This window comes from Bradysia coprophila, unplaced genomic scaffold (genome assembly GCF_014529535.1).
Source record: "Bradysia coprophila strain Holo2 unplaced genomic scaffold, BU_Bcop_v1 contig_94, whole genome shotgun sequence".
In the NCBI taxonomy this organism is placed as follows: domain Eukaryota; kingdom Metazoa; phylum Arthropoda; class Insecta; order Diptera; family Sciaridae; genus Bradysia; species Bradysia coprophila.
In genome coordinates, this window is record NW_023504022.1 from 3,083,697 (window position 1) to 3,104,352 (window position 20,656).

The 20,656-nt window shown below is 36.1% G+C and overlaps 1 protein-coding gene and 1 long non-coding RNA gene across 2 annotated transcripts in view; one reads left to right on the forward strand and one right to left on the reverse strand.

Annotated features, from left to right (window-relative positions):
• Positions 1 to 20,656, forward strand: part of LOC119084935 (ras-related protein RSR1) — a 147,108-nt gene that overhangs the window by 69,044 nt on the left and 57,408 nt on the right. The window contains exons 3-7 of the mRNA XM_037195074.1: positions 661 to 757; positions 935 to 1,173; positions 1,593 to 1,722; positions 14,378 to 14,535; positions 18,403 to 19,272. Of these exons, the coding sequence (XP_037050969.1) occupies positions 952 to 1,173; positions 1,593 to 1,722; positions 14,378 to 14,535; positions 18,403 to 19,272 (1,380 nt within the window). The 5' untranslated portion in view covers positions 661 to 757; positions 935 to 951. The remainder of the gene's footprint in view (positions 1 to 660; positions 758 to 934; positions 1,174 to 1,592; positions 1,723 to 14,377; positions 14,536 to 18,402; positions 19,273 to 20,656) is intronic.
• LOC119084949 lies at positions 6,224 to 7,073 on the reverse strand. The gene is made up of 2 exons (XR_005089177.1): positions 6,955 to 7,073; positions 6,224 to 6,481 (listed from the first exon to the last, which is right to left on the reverse strand). It is a non-coding gene; the product is annotated as an uncharacterized LOC119084949 (long non-coding RNA).

A 20,656-nucleotide genomic window follows, 5' to 3' on the forward strand; every position in this document is an offset into this window, starting at 1 on the left:
CATTTGCCATCTATTTTTTGTGAACCAACTTCACTGCTATGACATTTCATGGATATTTTACCAGAGTGAAGTTATATCAGAGTGAATCAAAGTTTCCAACTAAGGGAATGTTAGGGTCAAGGTGTTAATGCCATATATAACCGAATCAGATGTGCGGTTGCACGAAAATTCAATACAAACGCCATCTCATCCTTCGTTGAAAGCAAAAAATGGAATAGAAAGTCGGGCCATCTGTTGTGAGATAGCGAAAATATTTGTGTGAAATACAAGCAAATCGTAGTCAACCATTTTCAAAAAAGATGTCATTGGCATCGAACTCATGTGCTAGGCCGCGCGTTGAATGGCATTACCTCGACACTATATTTACCTTGGTTAGGGTAGATAGAATCGAAGTAAATGACAGGAAATACGAAAAATCTATATTTTTGAATGTGCTGCTTTGTCAAGTAAAAACTTGCGTCTTTAAAGTCACTATACCCATTTGTGTTGCGATCACCATCTGCGATAAATTTATATTTTAAGACATTTAGCTGAAGCATTCCGTAATAGACGTAGCTCGCGTAGTTGTAGAATGTGCTGTATTAACGATAAACTCCGAAAATTAAAATCTAGCGAAAGCCTAAACATTTCCATAACAAATGTTTTTTCTTTTAATTTCAGACCGTCATCTCGGATATACGAACGTATCATCTGAGTGATAAGTCAATATCACCTTTACCAACACCTGCACCACCGTCAACCCCCCGAAAAACAAAAGGTAAGATGCAAGTCACAGGTCTTACGAGCTGCATAATTTTGCCATTATATTCGGCGGTTGGTATAATTTCTCAGCCAAAGTAAATATTATGAATGGCTAGATTGAGCATCATCTTGTGTATTAAAATCGCAACATCTGGTTTTGATGGCCGATTTTAATCTTCTTTTTTAAATCCAGTTTCCACGCACAACGCAATGACTGTATCCGTAACTCATGCACAAGTATCCATAGCAACAGCCACATCTTCCGTAACAAATCCAGCGGTTGTTGCAATGGCAATGATTCGTCCGACGAGTCCAGGCAATTCAAGCAGTTCCGATACGGAAAATGTGGCCCATTCATCATCGTCAGCATTACGCCGTTTGTATTTTAAAAGTGCGCGTAGTGCTAGAGCCAAAGGACCAACAGTACCAAAGGTTTGTGTCTTTTTTGCATAAGAAGAATACGAAGAAAAGAAAAAACAGAAAATTCTACGAAACTCTTTTGATGTGAGTTGATGAGATTAAAGCGAAAAACATTACGGTGACACCTCACTTAAGAGTGAAAGTTTCTTTTCTGAAGAAAATTGAATTACTTCCGAAAAAAAACTGACAAAAACACACCGTGTTCCACATACCCGCGTTCACGTTCTAATTTAAAATACATTTTCTCAGAAACACATATTGCATCATTACACTGATAATATACTACGTTCGCATATGATTTTATAAAAACACACAAACGTTAAGTGTGTACCAGCTAATTTAATTTCGACTCACTCTCTCACACTCTCTGTCGTTCAACACAAATTTTCTCATTCGCTTTTTACATAAGAACTTTTACTCACTTACCATAGGTCGTTGTTATGGGTTCATCAACAACATCTAATTCTGAAGCTACAATTAACACTTCCACCGAATCGGCATCAACATTGGTGACAAATGTAACGGCAACTGATACAGAGACGTGCGATTCATTGGATTTAGGTAATTGGGAAATTTAATTTTCTTTCTCATTAATTAGAATGACTTCATTTCGTTGAAAATTTATCGCATTCAAATATTCATTTTGTTATACGATGCTGCTATGTTGTCATCAATATGCAGAATGAGATGAGCCTTAATATGGATATAATATTTGAAATGAGAGTAGGTTAAATTACGTATCTTTGACATAGAACATTTCCTTTTCTCGTTTGTGAAAGAAAGTAGAGAGTTGCGGGATACACATTTTTGGTGTATATGAAATTGGGCGAATAAAAGATCATCTAAGGTGAAATCGTAATAATAACTGTCCGTCTCGCTCATAGTAAATAAACACTGAAGTTAACGCAAATGCGCAGTTATGCAGGGATCCTTACTTTTAGGTGAATTTGGTCTTGTCAAATTTTGCACGTTGAAATTCTTGTGATTAGTGGTTTTGCACCTGCTAATTTTGTATGGAATCGAGTTCACCTTACCACTAGCTGCAACTTGACGCAGACGAATATGTGTGGAACATAACGAAACTAAATTCACTTGAAAGTAGGGATCCTTGCGCAACTGCTCATTTGTATTACCTTGCAGTGTGCTTACATACTTTGAATGTAACAATATTAGTCACAAGAAAAGATGACGATGGAAACACTGCAAAAATAAATTCACCTGAAAGTAGGGATCCGCTGAGGGCTTAAATTACCTTCGGTATTTATATACGGTCAATCCTTAGCAAAACAGTATCATCGTTCAATCCCCAATATTATTGCTTAGACCTGTTTGTAATCCCTGAAGGAATTACAATTTTTCCATTTTTAGCAAAGATTTAAAATCTAATCCCGAAAGAATTTTTTTTTGAAAGTAAGCCCCTCAGACCTACAAATTTTAATCTGTCTTTCTGTGGGATAATTTGTTTATCTTCGAGAAGATACAATTTCGGCTTGGGATACAACCCTCATTTTCCATACTAAAAACTCACCACCCCATACAAATTTGATTTCGGTGAATTTCTTTGTAATATACGCGGTAACGCCCCTTTTCCTTACAAAGAAATTCACCAAAATCAAATTAATAAAATGGCGATCTGCATTACTTTCTCAAAGTTAACTGCCTTGTGTTCTGCGACTTGTCATAAAAAAATAAGATTTTTGTTGGAAGGTCTCTATAGTGCCTGGCAAATTTCCACAAAAAAAATCTTATTTTTCAAATGCATTCTTCAACGTTACTGCTGAATTTGTTTATAAAAATAATTTTGACAGTTCAAAACATATTGCAGTACTCAAAAAATGCAATGAAAGTGTAAACCAGTTATGGTCTATTGTCCGCCCGGAGGACATAAAAATTTGATTTTCGTACTTAAATTCATATTATTTTGGCATAAAATGTGAGTGCGTTTAAGACGAATTCGCCAATCGACCATACCTGTTCTCTACTTTCATTGAAAAAATGTACGAGAATTTTTTTAGGAGGAGCTAACTTTCAAATATTTGCCCCCTCCGAATAAAAAATTACTTACATTTTTTGAGTACTGCAATGTGTTTTGAACTGTCAAAATTATTTTCACTCATTTTCATATTATTTTGGCATAAAATGTGAGTGCGTTTAAGACGAATTCGCCAATCGACCATACCTGTTCTCTACTTTCATTGAAAAAATGTACGAGAATTTTTTTAGGAGGAGCTAACTTTCAAATATTTGCCCCCTCCGAATAAAAAATTACTTACATTTTTTGAGTACTGCAATGTGTTTTGAACTGTCAAAATTATTTTTATAAAAAAATTCAGCTGTAGCTTAGTTTCGTTCATTCATTCACTTGTATGAGATTTGTTTCAACGTGGACCGCATTTCCTACCGTTATTGCGTTGATGGCATTTCAAACGTCCTTGAAAATGATCTGATCTATAGAATTTTTACAGCTGCCGGTCATTAAGGAAAATAACCAGTATTGCATTTCCTAAGACCGTGAAATATTCCCATCAGCAAATCTTCTAGTTTACATAATTTTTCGCAAATTAATTATTAATATTATTGAGTGGGTCGTTTTTCCATTTTCCAAGAAAAAGTTACATTTTCTGTAGGTTGTTGAATGGTTGTTATTAAAACGGCTTGAAGTTGTTTAGGCGAATTTTCGTAGTCCACGCCATTAGTCGTATAAATTTATACGTCAGAGAAAGCTTTTTTCTCCTTTGTTACGATCTGTCAGTTTTTCTATTTTGCGATTTAGTATGGAAATGAAATCTAAAATTGAGATATCTTTGATGTTTTAGGTGGTTTTCATTTTTTTTTTGGACCAAAATGTTTTAAAGTGTGTTTGGAATCGATTGGCATTAACAAATTCTGTGAAAATATTTTTTTCTATTTTATTATTTTGTTAATGTCAATCGATTCCAAACACACTTTTAAACATTTTGGTCCAAAAAATATGAGAAACCACTTAAAACAGGAAAAATATCTCAATTTTAGTTTTCATTTCCATTTCGCGAAATAGAAAAACTGACAGATCGTAACAAAGGAGACAAAAGCTCTCTCTGACGTATAAATTTATACGACTAATGGCGTGGATTTGATTCGACCTTAAAGCCTGAAGAAGACTCGAAGTATAACAGGACGAACCGTCTTTTATTTTCCCATTTTCCCGCTATCATCCAAGAACAACAACATTGACGCAAACGGCAAAGAAACAAACCCAAAGATTAGAACATCCATGTCGCCTATCAAAAGGCTGATAAAAGAGCAGGGCCTATTATTTGGGAATTAATTCCCAAAATTCCCAAATATTCCCAAAATTCCCAAATATTCCCAAATATTCCCAAATATTCCCAAATATTCACAGATATTCACAAAAATTTAAGACGAGGTAGACGTAGACTTAAATAAAATTTGAACGATTCAGTGGATATCATGCTTATAAAATTTGTGATACATAATAAAGTGTTTTAAGCCAGCGGCGTTGGAGGTACCCCAAAAAATGTATGTGTTACGGCACAGCCCTGCTACTAGCATGAACACTGAATTGACAAGTGTCAAATTTGGAGGCTTTAGTGATACGAGCTACCGCTTAGGATTATGTTTTAACTCATACAACAAAAACAAGTCATCTATCTGTATAACAGAAACACAGTGCCTACTGTGATTTCATCAGCCTCATGGTTTGGGAATCAATATTGTTAATATTTGTGAATATTTGGGGATATTTGTGAATATTGGTGAATTTTGGGAATATTTGGTAATATTTGTGAATTTTGGGAATATTTGGGAATATTTGGGAATTTTTGAGAATATTTGGGAATATTTGGGAATTTTGGGAATATTTGGGAATATTTGGGAATATTTGTGAATATTTGGGAATATTTGGGAATATTTGGGAATATTTGGGAATTTTGGGAATATTTGGGAATATTTGAGAATATTTGGGAATATTTGAGAATATTTGGGAATATTTGGGAATTTTGGGAATATTTGGGAATATTTGGGAATATTTGGGAATATTTGAGAATATTTGGGAATATTTGAGAATATTTGGGAATATTTGGGAATATTTGGGAATATTTGAGAATATTTGGGAATATTTGAGAATATTTGGGAATATTTGAGAATATTTGAGAATATTTGGGAATATTTGAGAATATTTGGGAATATTTGTGAATATTTGGGAATATTTGGGAATATTTGGGAATATTTGGGAATATTTGAGAATATTTGGGAATATTTGAGAATATTTGGGAATATTTGTGAATATTTGGGAATATTTGGGAATATTTGGGAATATTTGGGAATTTTGGGAATATTTGGGAATATTTGAGAATATTTGGGAATATTTGAGAATATTTGGGAATATTTGGGAATATTTGGGAATTTTGGGAATATTTGGGAATATTTGGGAATTTTGGGAATATTTGGGAATTTTTGAGAATATTTGGGAATATTTGAGAATATTTGGGAATATTTGGGAATATTTGGGAATTTTGGGAATATTTGGGAATATTTGGGAATATTTGTGAATATTGGGAATATTTGGGAAGTAGACGATGTGTAAAAGTTTTAACGATAGAAAATACCTGCTGTAATGCCACTGGTTATTTCTAAGTCATTTGTGAACATCGAAAATAAACTTCTGATGGATGAGATTAAATGTCAATGGTATTTAAACACGATTTATAAATATTAATTAATTAATTAATAATTATTTGGGAATTAATCCCCAAATATTCACAAAAATTCTCAAATATTCCCAAAATTCCCAAATATTCACAAATATTCCCAAATATTCCCAAAATTCACAAATATTCCCAAAATTCCCAAATATTCCCAAATATTCCCAAAATTCACAAATATTCCCAAATATTCCCAAAATCGATTCCCAAATAATAGGCCCTGTAAAAGAGTGAAGGGACTACGTTAACTTAATGGATCTGTGAAGTAGACCGGGTGCAACGTTGTCGATAAGATTCAAAAATTTCAATCTTCCCTTCGAATTGAGGAAATCCCCTTTAGCCTTTAGTTAAAACTACAGTTTCTTCGAGTGCTGGGTTAAATGTTAATATTTTATTTCAAATGTTCATTCCATGTTCTTAAGAGTTTAGTTTTCCGTGCCGGCTAATGTCTTAATCAGTTTTGATATTCATTCGTTGTGGAATGAATTTCATGGGATTGGGCATGCAACATTGATAAAGACCATCACAGCTTCCAATAGGAGAACTCGTGTAGTCATCACCGCAAGCAAGTTTGCATTCTGTAAGTAACACTTCAAATCCGGAGATAGTGCAACTGGCTAAAATATACAAATTGAGTTTAAAGTTGACTAACAGTAAACTGACATCGCTGAGAGAAGTCGTTAAATTATGCTAAATTTTGACCAACCAGAGTCTCTCACGTAGCTCAAAATCAAGGTTGTATACCGTTGGAAAGGTAGCGTCAATAATGGGGCGGTGACCCACTTTCGATACAAAAATTTTATTGCGTTCATAGAACATGGAATTTGAATTATTTCGTAGGAAAAGTTTACTGTTACCGCGCATTTAATAAAATGGCCATTGACGACAGCTTTTTACAGACTTGTGCAACACAAGCAATTTTTCGGTGATGGGATCGACAATTATGCTGAGTTTTCCATTGTTTAGCCTATGGTGAATATCCAATTACAATGGGAAACGCAGCATAACTGTCGATCCCATCAATCTAAAATTGCTAGTGTGTTGTCCGCCTAATAGAATTACTTAAATCTCCACTCGACAATATACGTACCAGCTTCTGCACAATGATTTTGTGAAAGAGCAACCAATGAAACTACCAAAAGCACCAAAACTATTTTGGAAACCATTTTTTCCTTCGAGCGAGAGTATACCAAAAGTACTTCTACAGAGCGTTGACAAAGTTGATCTAAAAATAAGTTTCCGAATTGTTTATATACCAAGAAAATCTAATTAAGCTTGCTCACTTAATGAGCTTTTTGCTTATCTGAAAAACAATAAAATAAGAAAAAGACAGAAAGTTGATAAGGGCACTTTTTCAATTATTTTTTTTTAATTTGTTGGAGTCTCTATCTCTACCTTTTTGTCATAGCCAACGTTTTCTTGAACATACTCGTATCCAGAACCTTCCACTATTCAACGCAGAGAGAGCTTCACTCCAATAATTGGAGTCCATTATCCGAAATTACCTCCAGTGTTTTCATGTACAGTTTATGTACATTGGTAGTGTACAGGAATGAATCCGAAATAGTGAGCCCAAAATACCTAACTCACGGGATATAAAAAGTGTGATTGATGGAAATACATAAAAAGGTTACCGACAACAATGAGTTATTGCATATTGTTTCCACAAGGCTAACGTTTCTACATTTCAATCTAAAGTAATTTGGTAAGAATGGCAAGAATGTTCATTTATTGAAAATTTTATTGTCAGGTCACATTTTAAGCACATTTATGTTCCAAAAAGTAAAACGGGCATTACAACCACTGTACGGACTCGTTGGATTCAAATTTTTTAATGGTATTTTAGTGAATTACTTTCTTCACTAAAAACGTTCTACCTAATAAAGCGAAATGAAGCATGTTACACACCATCTACCCACGACTTATCGTAAGTGGTATAATGAAGTGAGCCGGCGCTACATCCGAATTCACCCGAAACTTGGGTTTGTAGATTTGCGTCAATTTTTAAGTATACATCCAGCCGATAAAATGAAATTTTGACACAAATTGTATGGGCCATCTGTCAAAATTTTCAGCTCGGGCGAAAAAACCGATCTGTTGGTCAAACTGATAAATCAAAAGTCTCCTAAAATTCAGCGGGCATTTTTAACAAAGGACCAGTCTATTACCATTTAGTCTAAGACTCCGATCGAATTAAGAATTCGATAGAAAAATAAGATTTTTGTTGGAAGATCTCTGGAGTGCCGGGCAAAGGCAAATTTTCACAACAGAAATCTTATCTTTCAATTGCATTCTTCAACTAAATGATTTTTAATTATTATAGTCATCATCAGTTTACGATACTTTCAGACGTAACGTCGCCTTAGTTTCGTTAAATGTTTCGTTCATTCATTTGTATGCAATGACATAAAAGTGTACTCTATTAAATCATTGTTTGTATGAGATTTGTTTTAACGTGGACCGTATTTCCTACCGTTGATGGCATTTCAAACGTCCTATCTATAGAATTTTTATGGCTGCCGGTCATTAGGAAAATAACCAGTATTGCATTTCCTAAGACCGTTAAATACTCCCATCAGCAAATCTAGTTTACATAATTTTTCGCAAATTAATTATTAATATTATTGAGTGGGTCGTTTTTCCATTTTCCAAGAAAAAGTTACTTTTTCTGTAGGCTCTGAATGGTTGTTATTAAAATGGCTTGAAGTTGTTTAGGCGAATTTTCGTAATTGAGGTGAAATAATTTCGATTCGTTTTGAGTTAGTTTTTGCAATTTGATTTGGCCTTAAAGCCTGAAGAAAACTGGAAGTATGGCAAAAAACGCATTTTCATTTACGCGTTGCCGCTATCGTCTAAGAACAACAACATTGACGCAAACGGCACAGAAACAAACCCACAGATTAGGGCACTCATGTCGCCCATCATTTCATTTCATTTATTTCAAAAAACTGTTGAATGCTATGCCGGTCATAGCAATCAAATTGATTTGTGTAATCGCAGTAGTTTTAGTAGAACAAAATGTATTCAGTCTAAATTAAACACTGAGTTTCATTTAATTTAATATCCCGGATAACTTCTAGAATCTAACAGGTTATGGGCCCAGGAGCGTCGGGAAATATTACGTTGGTGAAATACAAATTACGACACCGATAATAATAGATTTTAATGCCAAAACAAATGTTGACGAATTAATGCAATGGATACGGGCATACTTTGAAAATGGAAATGAATCTAGTAATAACGGAACTATTAAATCGACTATTGCTATGAGGATGAGGATTGAATTCGCGAATAAAGAAAATTAAGATCGAAGAAGCCAGATGGATAAGAATGGATAAGGAGTAACAGAATTTGACCAACGCAAGTAGAAAGTCTCTGAAACAGAGCTTGAGCTCGAAGACGGATAAAGAGCAACAGAGTTTGACCAGTGAATGAGATTTGAGAACCACAAAATTGATGGAGAATGAAGAAGAATCATCTGTAAAATTCGGGAGGCAAAGAAGAATGGAAGGATAATAACAGCTATACATACAGCTACTTATAAGTGTTCAGGAGGTAAGAAAATGATAAAAACCTGTAACATTTGTGGAATCATGGGAAGTTGCATCTGGAAAGTTAAAATGAAGCCGGAAAAGAATAATTGAAGACAATGTCTACGATATTCAATGGTTATGGTTCGTTGTACAATAAAGGATGAAGTGCTAAAAATTAATTGGAAGAAGAAATCGCCGATAACAGAAACTATTTTAAAAATGTGCAAAATTAAATTTGATTTGAATGAGGAGGAGATTTAGGCTACAAATACTCAAATCAATTTGATTGCTACGACCCGCATAGCATTCCACAAAAACAATTTCTTAAACTAGTCGCACGTACATGTATACAACAGCCTATTAAGACTGATAAAAAGTGTAGAAACTACTTTACTTTAATGGATCTGTGAAGTAGACCGGGTGCAACGTTGTCGATAAGATTCAAAAATTTCAATCTTTTTTTTTTCGAATTGAGGAAATCCCCTTTAGCCTTTAGTTAAAACTACAGTTTCTTCGAGGGCTGGGTTAAATGTTAATATTTAATTTCAAATGTTCATTCCATGTTCTTAAGAGTTTAGTTTTCCGTGCTGGCTAATGTCTTAATCAGTTTTGATATTCATTTGGTGTAGAATGATTTGTGTACACAACATTCATAAGGACCATCACAGCTTCCAATAGAAAAACTCATGTAGTCACCATCGCATGTAAGTTTGCATTCTCCGGGGAGGATGCACCTGGCTAAAATATACAAATTGAGTTTAACATTGATGAGAGAAGCCGTTCAATTATGCCAAATTTTGACCAACCAGAATCTCTCACGTAGTTCAAAGCCACGGTTGTATACTGTTGGAAAGGTAGCGTCAATACTGGTGCGGTGACCCATTTTCGATACAAAAATTTTATTTCGCCATAGAACATGGAATTTGAATTATTTCGTAGGAAAAGTTAACTGTTTTACCGCGCATCTAATAAAATGACCGTTGACGATACCTTCCAACTTTTTACAGACTAGTGCAAAACACGCGAGTAATTTTGCGTTGATGGGATCGACAACTATGAAATTACGTTATTATTTAGCCTGCGGTAAATATCTGAAATCAATGGAAAATGCAGCATAATTGTCGATCCCATGATCGTGAGTCTATAGTCATGTTACACGATCATGAAGTGGAACTTGTCCTCCAAAGCGACATGACATATGCAATTTACTCTGTCAATCTAGCTCCGATTCTAATAGAATTAAGTATGGTTTCCACTCAACAATTAGTACTCCGTGTCAGATCCGTGAAAGAGCGAAGTTTTAAGTAAGCGAAAATTGAAAAAAAATCAATTTTGTCTCTCACACGGAGTACTTTTTTGGTAAGTGGAAATCAAGCATTACTCAAATCTCCACTCGACAATATACGTACCAGCTTCTGCACAATGATTTTGTGAAAGAGCAACCAATGAAACTACCAAAAGCACCAAAACTATTTTGGAAACCATTTTTTCCTTTGAGCGAGAGTATACCAAAAGTACTTCTACAGAGCGTTGACAAAGTTGATCTAAAAATAAATTTCCGAATTCTGCTTATATACCAAGAAAATCTAACTAAGCTTGCTCGCTTAATGAGCTTTTTGCTTATCTGAAAAACAATAAAATAAGAAAAAGACAGGAAGTTGATAAGGGCACTTTTTCAATTATTTTTTTTTTTTAATTTGTTGGAGACTATCGTCTACTTATTTGGGGAATGTCCAGGTAGCTCAATCGGTAGAGCATAGGACTCATACCCAAGAGGTCCCGGGTTCGACTCCCGGTGCAAAAATGCTTGCCTGGTTTTATTCTAATCACTTGGTGATTAAGCACTCGCTATTAGTTATCTAATGGCTGTACGACCGTAACAAAGTCGCAAATTTCAAAGAAATCCAATATTCGATTTCTTCGCAACAATCACGCCATATTGACATAATGTCAATGACACAATTCACAATATACAACACACTGTAGGATAAGCGCCATCTATGATCGACTAGTCGCTCATTGGGAAAATGCATGAGTCATTAGTGATGGTTGTGGTCTTCGCATACCACTCGTGGCTTAGAGAATTCACAACGTATGGGACGTTTACACGGTCGATTTGTGAACTATCTGAGTCCGGAGAGATATGATGAAAAATCACAATTCATATGATCAAGTGACTTGTGCAACAGCACAACAGGCCCACTAGAGGCTTAGGTGCTGGGCTAACCCCCTTCCCATCCAATCCAATCCAATCCAATCCTACTTATTTGTCATGGCCAACGTTTCCTTGAACAAAACTATTCATCCCCACAACTTCATACTTCTATAGGCAGATCCAGAACCTTCCACCAATTCTATTCAACGCAGAGAGACAGCTTCACTCGAATTTAGCGGAATGTAGTACCCGCTAATTTAGTAACATAGGAGATCCGCCTCTGAAGGTTTGCGTTACTTTCAGTGTTTTTATGTACAGTTTATGTATTGGTACTGTACAGGAATGAATCCGAAATAGTGAGCCCAAAATACCTAACACACGGGATATAAAAAGTGTGATTGATGGAAATACATAAAAAGGTTACCGACAACAATGAGTTATTGCATATTGTTTCCACAAGGTTTTTACATTTCAATCCAAACTAATTTGGTAAGAATCGCAAGAATGTTCATTTATTGAAAACTTTATTGTCAGGTCACATTAAGCACATTATGTTCCAAAAAGTAAAACGGGCATTACAACCACTGTACGTACTCGTTGGAGTCAAATTTTTAATGGGATTTTAGTGAATTACTTCGCCAAGGGACTTTTATTCGCTAAAAACGTTCTGTAGTGTAGTTTTATACGAGTGTAAACGTTCTCGTATAAATGGTCCTTATCAACTGCACTACTACCTAATAAAGCGTACTGAAGAATGTTACATACATTCTAACCACGACTCATCGTAAGTGGTATAATGAAGTGAGCTGGCGCTTCATCCGAATTCACACGAAATTTGGGTTGAATGTGTGTTTTTGTAGATTTACGTCAATTTTTAAGCCAGCCGATGAAATTAACTATTGACACAAAATGTATCTGTAAAAATTTTCGGGTCGCGTGAAAAAAATTTATGAGAATTTCATTTCACCGTCTGCGATTGGTTCTATGCTTGACTTTACAAAGAAAATGTTTCACCAAAGACGAAAGCTGTGCCAAACTTACATATATCGTAAGTAAAGTTTTCGAACTTAAATTAGCGGATTCTTTGGTGTTTGCTTAAATATCGAACGAATTTTTAAATTATTTTACAGTTGTGCTGACACTCCATTCAGCTAGGCTCGCGATTTTGTTCCAACTTAAAAACGAAAAATGAATTTCATACCATTTTTGGCTATTGTTTGCATGCTCAATTTTGTCCAGTACTCAGCGGCGGGTTTGTAGAAGCGGTTACTACATTTGGAAAGTTTTGTTGTAAAAAATGTATTTTTTATTTTGAAGAAATTGAGTGTGATTTCGCATCTACGTTGAGGGTGCCATTTACGAAATGTAGTAAGTCTTGCGGTGAGAAATGGAATCAAATTCAAATTCTCCATTGCCCAGATGGTCTAGTATGCTGCGCTAGTACAAGATTCGATCCAAAGTAAATTGTAAAGTATTGGTTATCATTCGACAAAAAGTAGTCCGTGTGAAAGCCGTGAGAGCGCGAGCTGTCAAAAAAAAGCAAAAAATTAAATTTAGTCTCTCACATGTAGTACTTTTTTGGTAAGTGGAAATCAAGCCTAAACGCACGTCATCACTGTAAACTGTGTAAAAATAAAAAATAAACTTCATGAAAGCGTTGAAGTGTGTCTTTGTGTATCTGTCAAAATTTAGTTTAGAGTGTAAACTTTTGACTGTTCCGTTCGTAGGTCTATTAAATTGTTTGAATTAGAAAGCACATTACGAGAGCGATTACGAGTTTAACCTGTCTCATATGATAACGACGACAAATTTAATGACAAGCTCTGGAAGATATGGTCCTTTATTTAGCAAAATGAATGTTAAACAAATGAAGTACCAGATTTGAAATCAACAGATTAAAAATACTTTGATCGATGGAAGTAAGGGGCCATTCACAAATTACGCACGCTCTCAAGGGGGGAGGGGAGGTTTGACAAAAGCGTACGCTTCATACATTTTTGAAATTTTCTCCATACATTTTCGCGTGTAAGGGGGGAGGGGGGGTCTGAAATTTCGAATTTGGTGCGTGCGTAATTTGTGAATGGCCTCTAATATACCCGATAGTAATACTGCATATGTTCAGTGTTGTCGTCTGAAACTGGTTAAACTCGACTAAGACGAAAGATCTGACAATTCTTGTTGTTTTCCTAAAAGGTTCTGTTTGTGGAAGTTATTTTCAGACGATTAAGCTCTGCATGGACAGCGCAAATGTTTTATTAATTGCACGGACGACAATTTCAATCATTTGCTTTTTACGTATGATATGGTGACGACTCGTTTGTTCTGTTTATTGAATTTATCATCCATCCGGTTCATGAGTCAATGACACCACATACGATTCCCTCGAAATGGAGACCTTTTCAACAGTGCTTTTCGTTATTCCGAATTCGCATTCGTTTAACCCTAATCTACAATAGATTGACATTCGACTATGATGCCTCGACGAAATGTATGAACAACATTAATTTACAATAATTTACATCACCGACCTTGACAGGTGCCCAAATTGAAAGAGATACTGTTTTGATGTTAGGTTTGAAGCTGATATGGTGTAAACTATCAAGCCCTCCGTCCTTTGTCTATCAAACGTTTTTAAATTACCGAACTCGTTTTGTTGTTTGTGGACAAAGGGAATTTCGAACAGAAAAGAATCGTAAAAGGGAAGCCAATTGAACCCATCTCATCGATTCACGATAACACCATAGCAATAAAGTCTCGTCAACAAAATTTTTATTTGACAGAGTCGCAAAACGAATATCCATAATAATTGATTATCCTATCTGCAGGCGACACATCTGGCCAAAGTGAACCGCTATTAAGTTCATTCGACGAACCAGCTACGGCGATATCAATTAATTTACGACAAACAGGCAATCTAACAGAAGACGAGGACCATAATCTAATTACACCCGGAGCGGATACCCCTCTGTTAATCAATTACGAGGTAAAATTGTTGAAAATAATTTAATTTTTCGTTGCGAAAACCTAATAATTTATTCAGGGCAGGGGAGAAAATTTTTGATTCATGAAATTGCGCAACGTTTTATTGTATATGTACGTTTTACCACGGTGATTCGGTGCTTTGTTGATTATTATTAATATTGAAATCATCCACCTGAGGCAAAATAATTTCACTTTTATTAGGTTTTTAAAAAGGTACTGGGAGAGAAAAACATTTTCAAATATTTTACGCCGCACAATAAAGATAATAATAAAGACTGTAAGCAGCATATACCTACCATGTCGATCTTTTTTCCATAAACTTTTCATGTTTTTCGGTTTGTTTCTTTTCTCTTCTTCTAAATTTTCATTGTCTCCTCGCCGTATGCCGAATGGTATGAAAAACGGTATCAAGAGATTCAAAATATTGTGCTACATAGCATTCACTCCATGTTTACTGATAATTATTCAAAAATTGAGATGGGACTGTTGCCTGAATTTTGTTCGTATATTCACAGCCTTCGTAAAGTTAATTTAAAGTTGCAAAAATTCGAAACGAATCGAACAATGTGAACAATGTAAAGTAATAGATTATCGCGTTTTTCCGAACTTGTGCTGAAGGGCTTTTTTTTGCGAACTCGCCTCTCGCGAATTTTATGACCTTCCAAATTACATGAAAAAAATTGGGATAAAAGAGAAAAGTCACAATTTTGTGCCGTTTTAGACCTCACCTTCGCCTCAGATCAACAAAATTCACACGTAAACTGTAATTTCATTTCCATCACTTGTTATATATATGACCATTATTCGCTGTCCTATCCGGAAAACTGTTATTACAAATAAGTGTGCCTCTCACGGAAAGTTGTCATTACATTTAGGTTCAGTCCCCCACGGAAAAGCGTTCATTACAAAAACTATTTTATTCTTACATGTGAAGAGCTTTTTCGATATTTTTTTAATTTAAACTCTCCCGATGGTGATAGGATGCAATGCACTAATTTGCAAATATTTTTTTTTACAATCGCGAACACTCCTGTGTGGCTTTGAGCAACTTGCTGTATAAACTTTAATTTTGACTTGTATAGTTGTGTACCTTGACTTCGGCTCAGGTATACAAACTATCGACTTGTCAAAATAACAGTTTTTTACTCAAAACACACTTGTGAGTTTAGCTCCATATCACAGAATTGATCCATCACGTAATGAACTACTTCCGCAGCATCCAATGTAAACTACGATTAAGTCGCAAAACCTTGAGCAAGTGCTAAACTAACCTTATTGGGCATGACATTGACCGAAATCTATTACTTCGACATAGTAAGTTTCTAACATTTCTGATTAAACAAAAATAAACAAAAAGAGGAATCGAATCAGTAGAACGATTCTAAGATTATTGGCTTACTGTAAAATCCGCATCCTTACCAGCTATGTTGCAATGAAAGCTACAAGCTAGAATGAAACACTTTTGACATCTTCTGCGACTCGATAGTCCTTTCAATTTACGAATCGCTTACTATAATTCCCGAAAGTCTTCTATTCTCATCGAATCTAGTGTTTGGAGAAAACTATGAAAATATTAAATTGGCAACAGAAACATTTTGTTAGCTTTAAGAGTGATATCGCCAAATCTTCAGGTGATTGGGAAACAAGCGGTCTCCGATTTTAATGAGTGATAGCTCGTTGGATTCGTCTTTCAATTCTAGGAAACACGTGTCTTTACTTTTTCTTAAAAAAATTTGTTTTCTGTGAAAAGCGCTCAAAAGTGAAGACATGCCAGAGGGTACCGAAAACAGTTTTTCGGCAATAACTCAAGAAAAAATTATTTTAAATGGTTGTAATGTTGTACGATTGTCGGCCTTGAAAAGACCTACAGGTAGAGTATACGCACCGCTTGGTGCTAGTTGATTCACTAGAGTTATGACTAGAAATATAGTGAATGTTCGGAGAGTCCGCCTTCTCTGCAGCTTCGATGTACCACGGAACTGAGTATGGGGTGTTGTAGCTGGCCTCACCCACTATCGTTGCACATATAAATGAATCCAGTACTTTTGGGCTGCAAGCCTACAGAAGTCTTGAAAAAAAAGTTGGTGCCAAAATGTAGATTTTTTCCTTCTTTCTGAGGGCCCAACTGCCAGAAGAGCATCTGGAACGGTATTTCTTCAATCATTTTTTATTGTCTACTATTCTTTCACCTTATCAATAGAAAAACGCTTCGCTATGTCGCGAATATATCAGATGCACTATTAGTAATATCAAGAGAAAAATCATTAAAGGTGTATTTAGGACAGAGGTGGTGTCATTAGAAAGCTAAGACCAGTAGTAATTAGGGAAAACAGTTTTTTGATGTTTTTGTTGCTTTTCGGATGCACAGGAACCGTCACAAGTTCGCCTAAAAAGTCCGAGGATTTTAGTCAAATAAAGTGTTAGCGTGTAGCAAATGACCTCAGGACTACGGAACAGTAATTAGTTTTTCAATTGGACCAATATTTGCTACGTGACAGGAGTTTGGAAAACCGTTTGCTCCCACTTGATCGTATCGTTTTTCCAAACTCCTGTCGCGTAGCACATATTGGTCCAATTGAAAAACTAATTACTGTTCCGGACTCCTGAGGTCATTTGCTATACGCTAACACTTTATTTGACTAAAATCCTCCGAGAAAAATTTAATAATTTTTCACAAGAATTACTAACACTGGATATGTTGTAACGACCTATATTCGAGGCAAAGTGAAGCGTATACGGTAAGGGAATAGTAGACGATACAAAATTACTCACGTAGAACCGTTCCAGACGCTGTTCTGGCAGTTGGACCCTCAGACAGAAGGAAACAATCTACATTTTGGCACCAACTTTTTTTTGAAGACTTCTGTAGGCTTGCAGCCCAAAAGTACTGGATTCATTTATATGTGCAACGATAGTGGGTGAGGCCAGCTACAACAACCCATACTCAGTTCCGTGGTACATCGAAGCTGCAGAGAAGGCGGACTCTCCGAACATTCACTATATTTCTAGTCATAACTCTAGTGGATCAACTAGCACCAAGCGGTGCGTATACTCCACCTGTAGGTCTTTTCAAGGCCGACAATCGTACAACATTACAACCGTTTAAAATAATTTTTTCTTGAGTTATTGCCTAAAAACTGTTTTCGGTACCCCCTGGCATGTCTTCACTTTTGAGCGCTTTTCAAAGAAAACAATTTTTTTAAAGAAAAAGTGAAAGACACGTGTTTCCTAGAATTGAAAGACGAATCCAACGAGCTATCACTCATTAAAATCGGAGACCGCTTGTTTCCAAAGTTAAAAAAATCACCTGAAGATTTGGCGATATCACTCTTAAGCATAGAACTGCTATGCTTTAAGTTCTGTTCAACGTTTGATTTTGACTGAAACAAAAAAAAGTGGCGTAAGTAGGTTACCATTGGTAAACGACTGGGGGGGACTAAAAACAATTGAATAAGAATCAAAAATTCACGGAGCCTCATTGTTTAATAATTTACATGTAAAATCGTTTCTATTTCTACAAACGGAAATGTCGAAGCGACAATTCGTTTATGAAAAATTTGTTCCATTTATCACGTCACCATCGTATATCGGCAGACAAACGGTCGTCTATACTCATTTGATTTTAAACGCAATGCTCCATTATACTTTAATATAAATGCTCTCGAACACTGTCTCTCCCTTCCTCTCGTCGAATCGGAAAAACCTAAAAGCTATACGCTTTCACGTTATTCTTTTGATGTCTGTTAACAATTTCTGCGTTCATCAATTACATTAACTGAAAATCATTCCTGTTTATTGTTCCTCTCGATTTATCTTTCATTTCTTGCCTCCGTACTCTGTATACATTTCGTTTCTATGTGAATTTCAGGAAAATAATTCGAAAAATCGAAGGGCGCCACAAGCACCACGAACAGCGCCAATAACATCGACCACACATTTTCCATTCGACACACCAACGTCACCGAAAAGTGTCCGATCATTTGAGAAAAATCAATCTTTATTCACATTTGCTAAGGACCCATATCCTTATCCTATAGCAAACACCGTCGGCACCGTCGCCGCAACGACAGTTCAACGTGGTGGCACGAAAGTGATGAAGAACGGTTGTGCCCGAGACGAGGAAAAAGAGAACGAAAAGCGCTGGGAACAATCGAAATTTTTGTCGCGAAAATTCAATGACGTTCTGGTCGATGAGACCGACATTGACGACTGTAAAATGGAAAAGAAAGACATTTCGCTGAAGAGTCGCAATCGTTTTTTGAATTCATTCAAAAATTTGTCCAACAAAGAGAAGTACGGATCGAATTCGAAAATCAATTCGGCTCCCGTAGTCAGTCTGGCCAAAAGGGATTCTGATTCCGTGCCGGACACCACCATGTTTCCGTTCGATCGCGAAGCGATCGACTACGAACGCATTCAGAGAGAATGTTTTGCGGTGGAAGAAGATCCGGACGGGTTTCCTCATTGCTTTGACACGGATAGTTCGGTCATCGACACCGAGAGTCCGGCGTACGAGCGACCGTATTTCGATTCGCCGTCAAAAAGTTATCAGAAATTCAAAATGGACAAATACTCGGGCTATCCGTCGAACAGTGACATTTTCTATCAGTACAATATGATCTCACAGCAGGAAAGTATTCTGTCGTATGAAAAGGATAACCGAAAACCGAACAAATTTGATAAGAGAAAATCAGATGCCTTCATACCGAAACCGAGCAATGACTCTGTGGCTAAATCGGTACGTACCGTTCTGTAATGTCGCATGTAACGTCGGATGTCTTTATTCTTCAATTAAACTGCACTGTCAGGTACAGAGTACAGAGAATGGCGAGTTGCCTGAGTGCAGCGAAATGAGTTAGACGATTTTCTGCAAATTTTTCTTGTTCGTTGGTTCGTTGGACCATAGGCAGAGCACATTATCGTTTTACGTGCAACTAATCGACTGAAAATCTTGGCAGAGAATCGTCTGGTTCGGTTAGTCGGGAGCGAACTACGTTCAATATTTGTCATCAATTCCCACCTTTAGCACTGTTGCTGATGAATGAACAATTACACTATAGGCATAGCACCCAGCTCCAAGCATTAACAGTCATGTCTCCCCAAATCGTATACACAATTGCATTATGTTGAGTGTTTCAACTCACACAAGGAAAACATGCCTTCTATCTTAACGAAAGAAACGCTGAGGATATCATTAGACTCCAAAAATGTTTCTGTGTTAGTGCTTGAAGCTAGAGTGCTTTTTCGATGCAAATTACGGTAGAGACCCACTTGAGGGGGATGTCGTCCTATTAACCTAAAACGTGCCAGACAGATTAAACTTGTCTCGTGAAAATTTACATTTTGGTTGCCATATTAAATGAAACAAATGGATATTATTTTGACATTGATCAACGCACTTCAAGCAAAAGTGCTTCGAGTGACCGCTGTCAAATTGAGTACTATTTTGTTTGAAAAATGTTTCCAGTTGTTTTTACAGTGCCAAAATTTGTTTGATGCACTGTCTAGTTTCAGTACTCTATTTAGAGTACCACTCATGCTTGAAGTGCATTGATATATTCTGTTTGGAACTACCTATAGACAAGGAAGCTGTAAGAATCAAATTAGAAACATGTGGAATGTTGTGTCTCTCACATTCAGTGGCTTCTCTTACACCCCTAAATCCATCGGATACTTCCAACAATTTTTTTTTTTGCTAGTTTTTCGTTTACAAGCGTCTCAATAAACGATTTAAACGAGCGATGTGGACTATTTTTCGGTGAGCATACATCGCCTTCATACGCCCTGAAGGAATGCTGAAAATTTTCTCCTTATCTTGGAGATACCCTAAGGATTTACGAGTGCCAAAATAGCCAGCGTTGCTGCCATCACATTGTCAAATTTTGACCGAATCACATTTTCGACGACATTCCGTTTTTGTCATTTTGGGCTTCGGGATGAGCAAATGTTTTGAACAAATCGCACTCGACTACAAGAATTATGACATCCTCAAAATTTGTTTTTCGGTAAATGCATCTAATATCCCAATATTACACATAAGTATGACCTCACAACGTCCTGGATGTATATCGGTACGTAACCGTTATTAAAGACAATTTCAAGCTGATGAATTTTTCCGAATC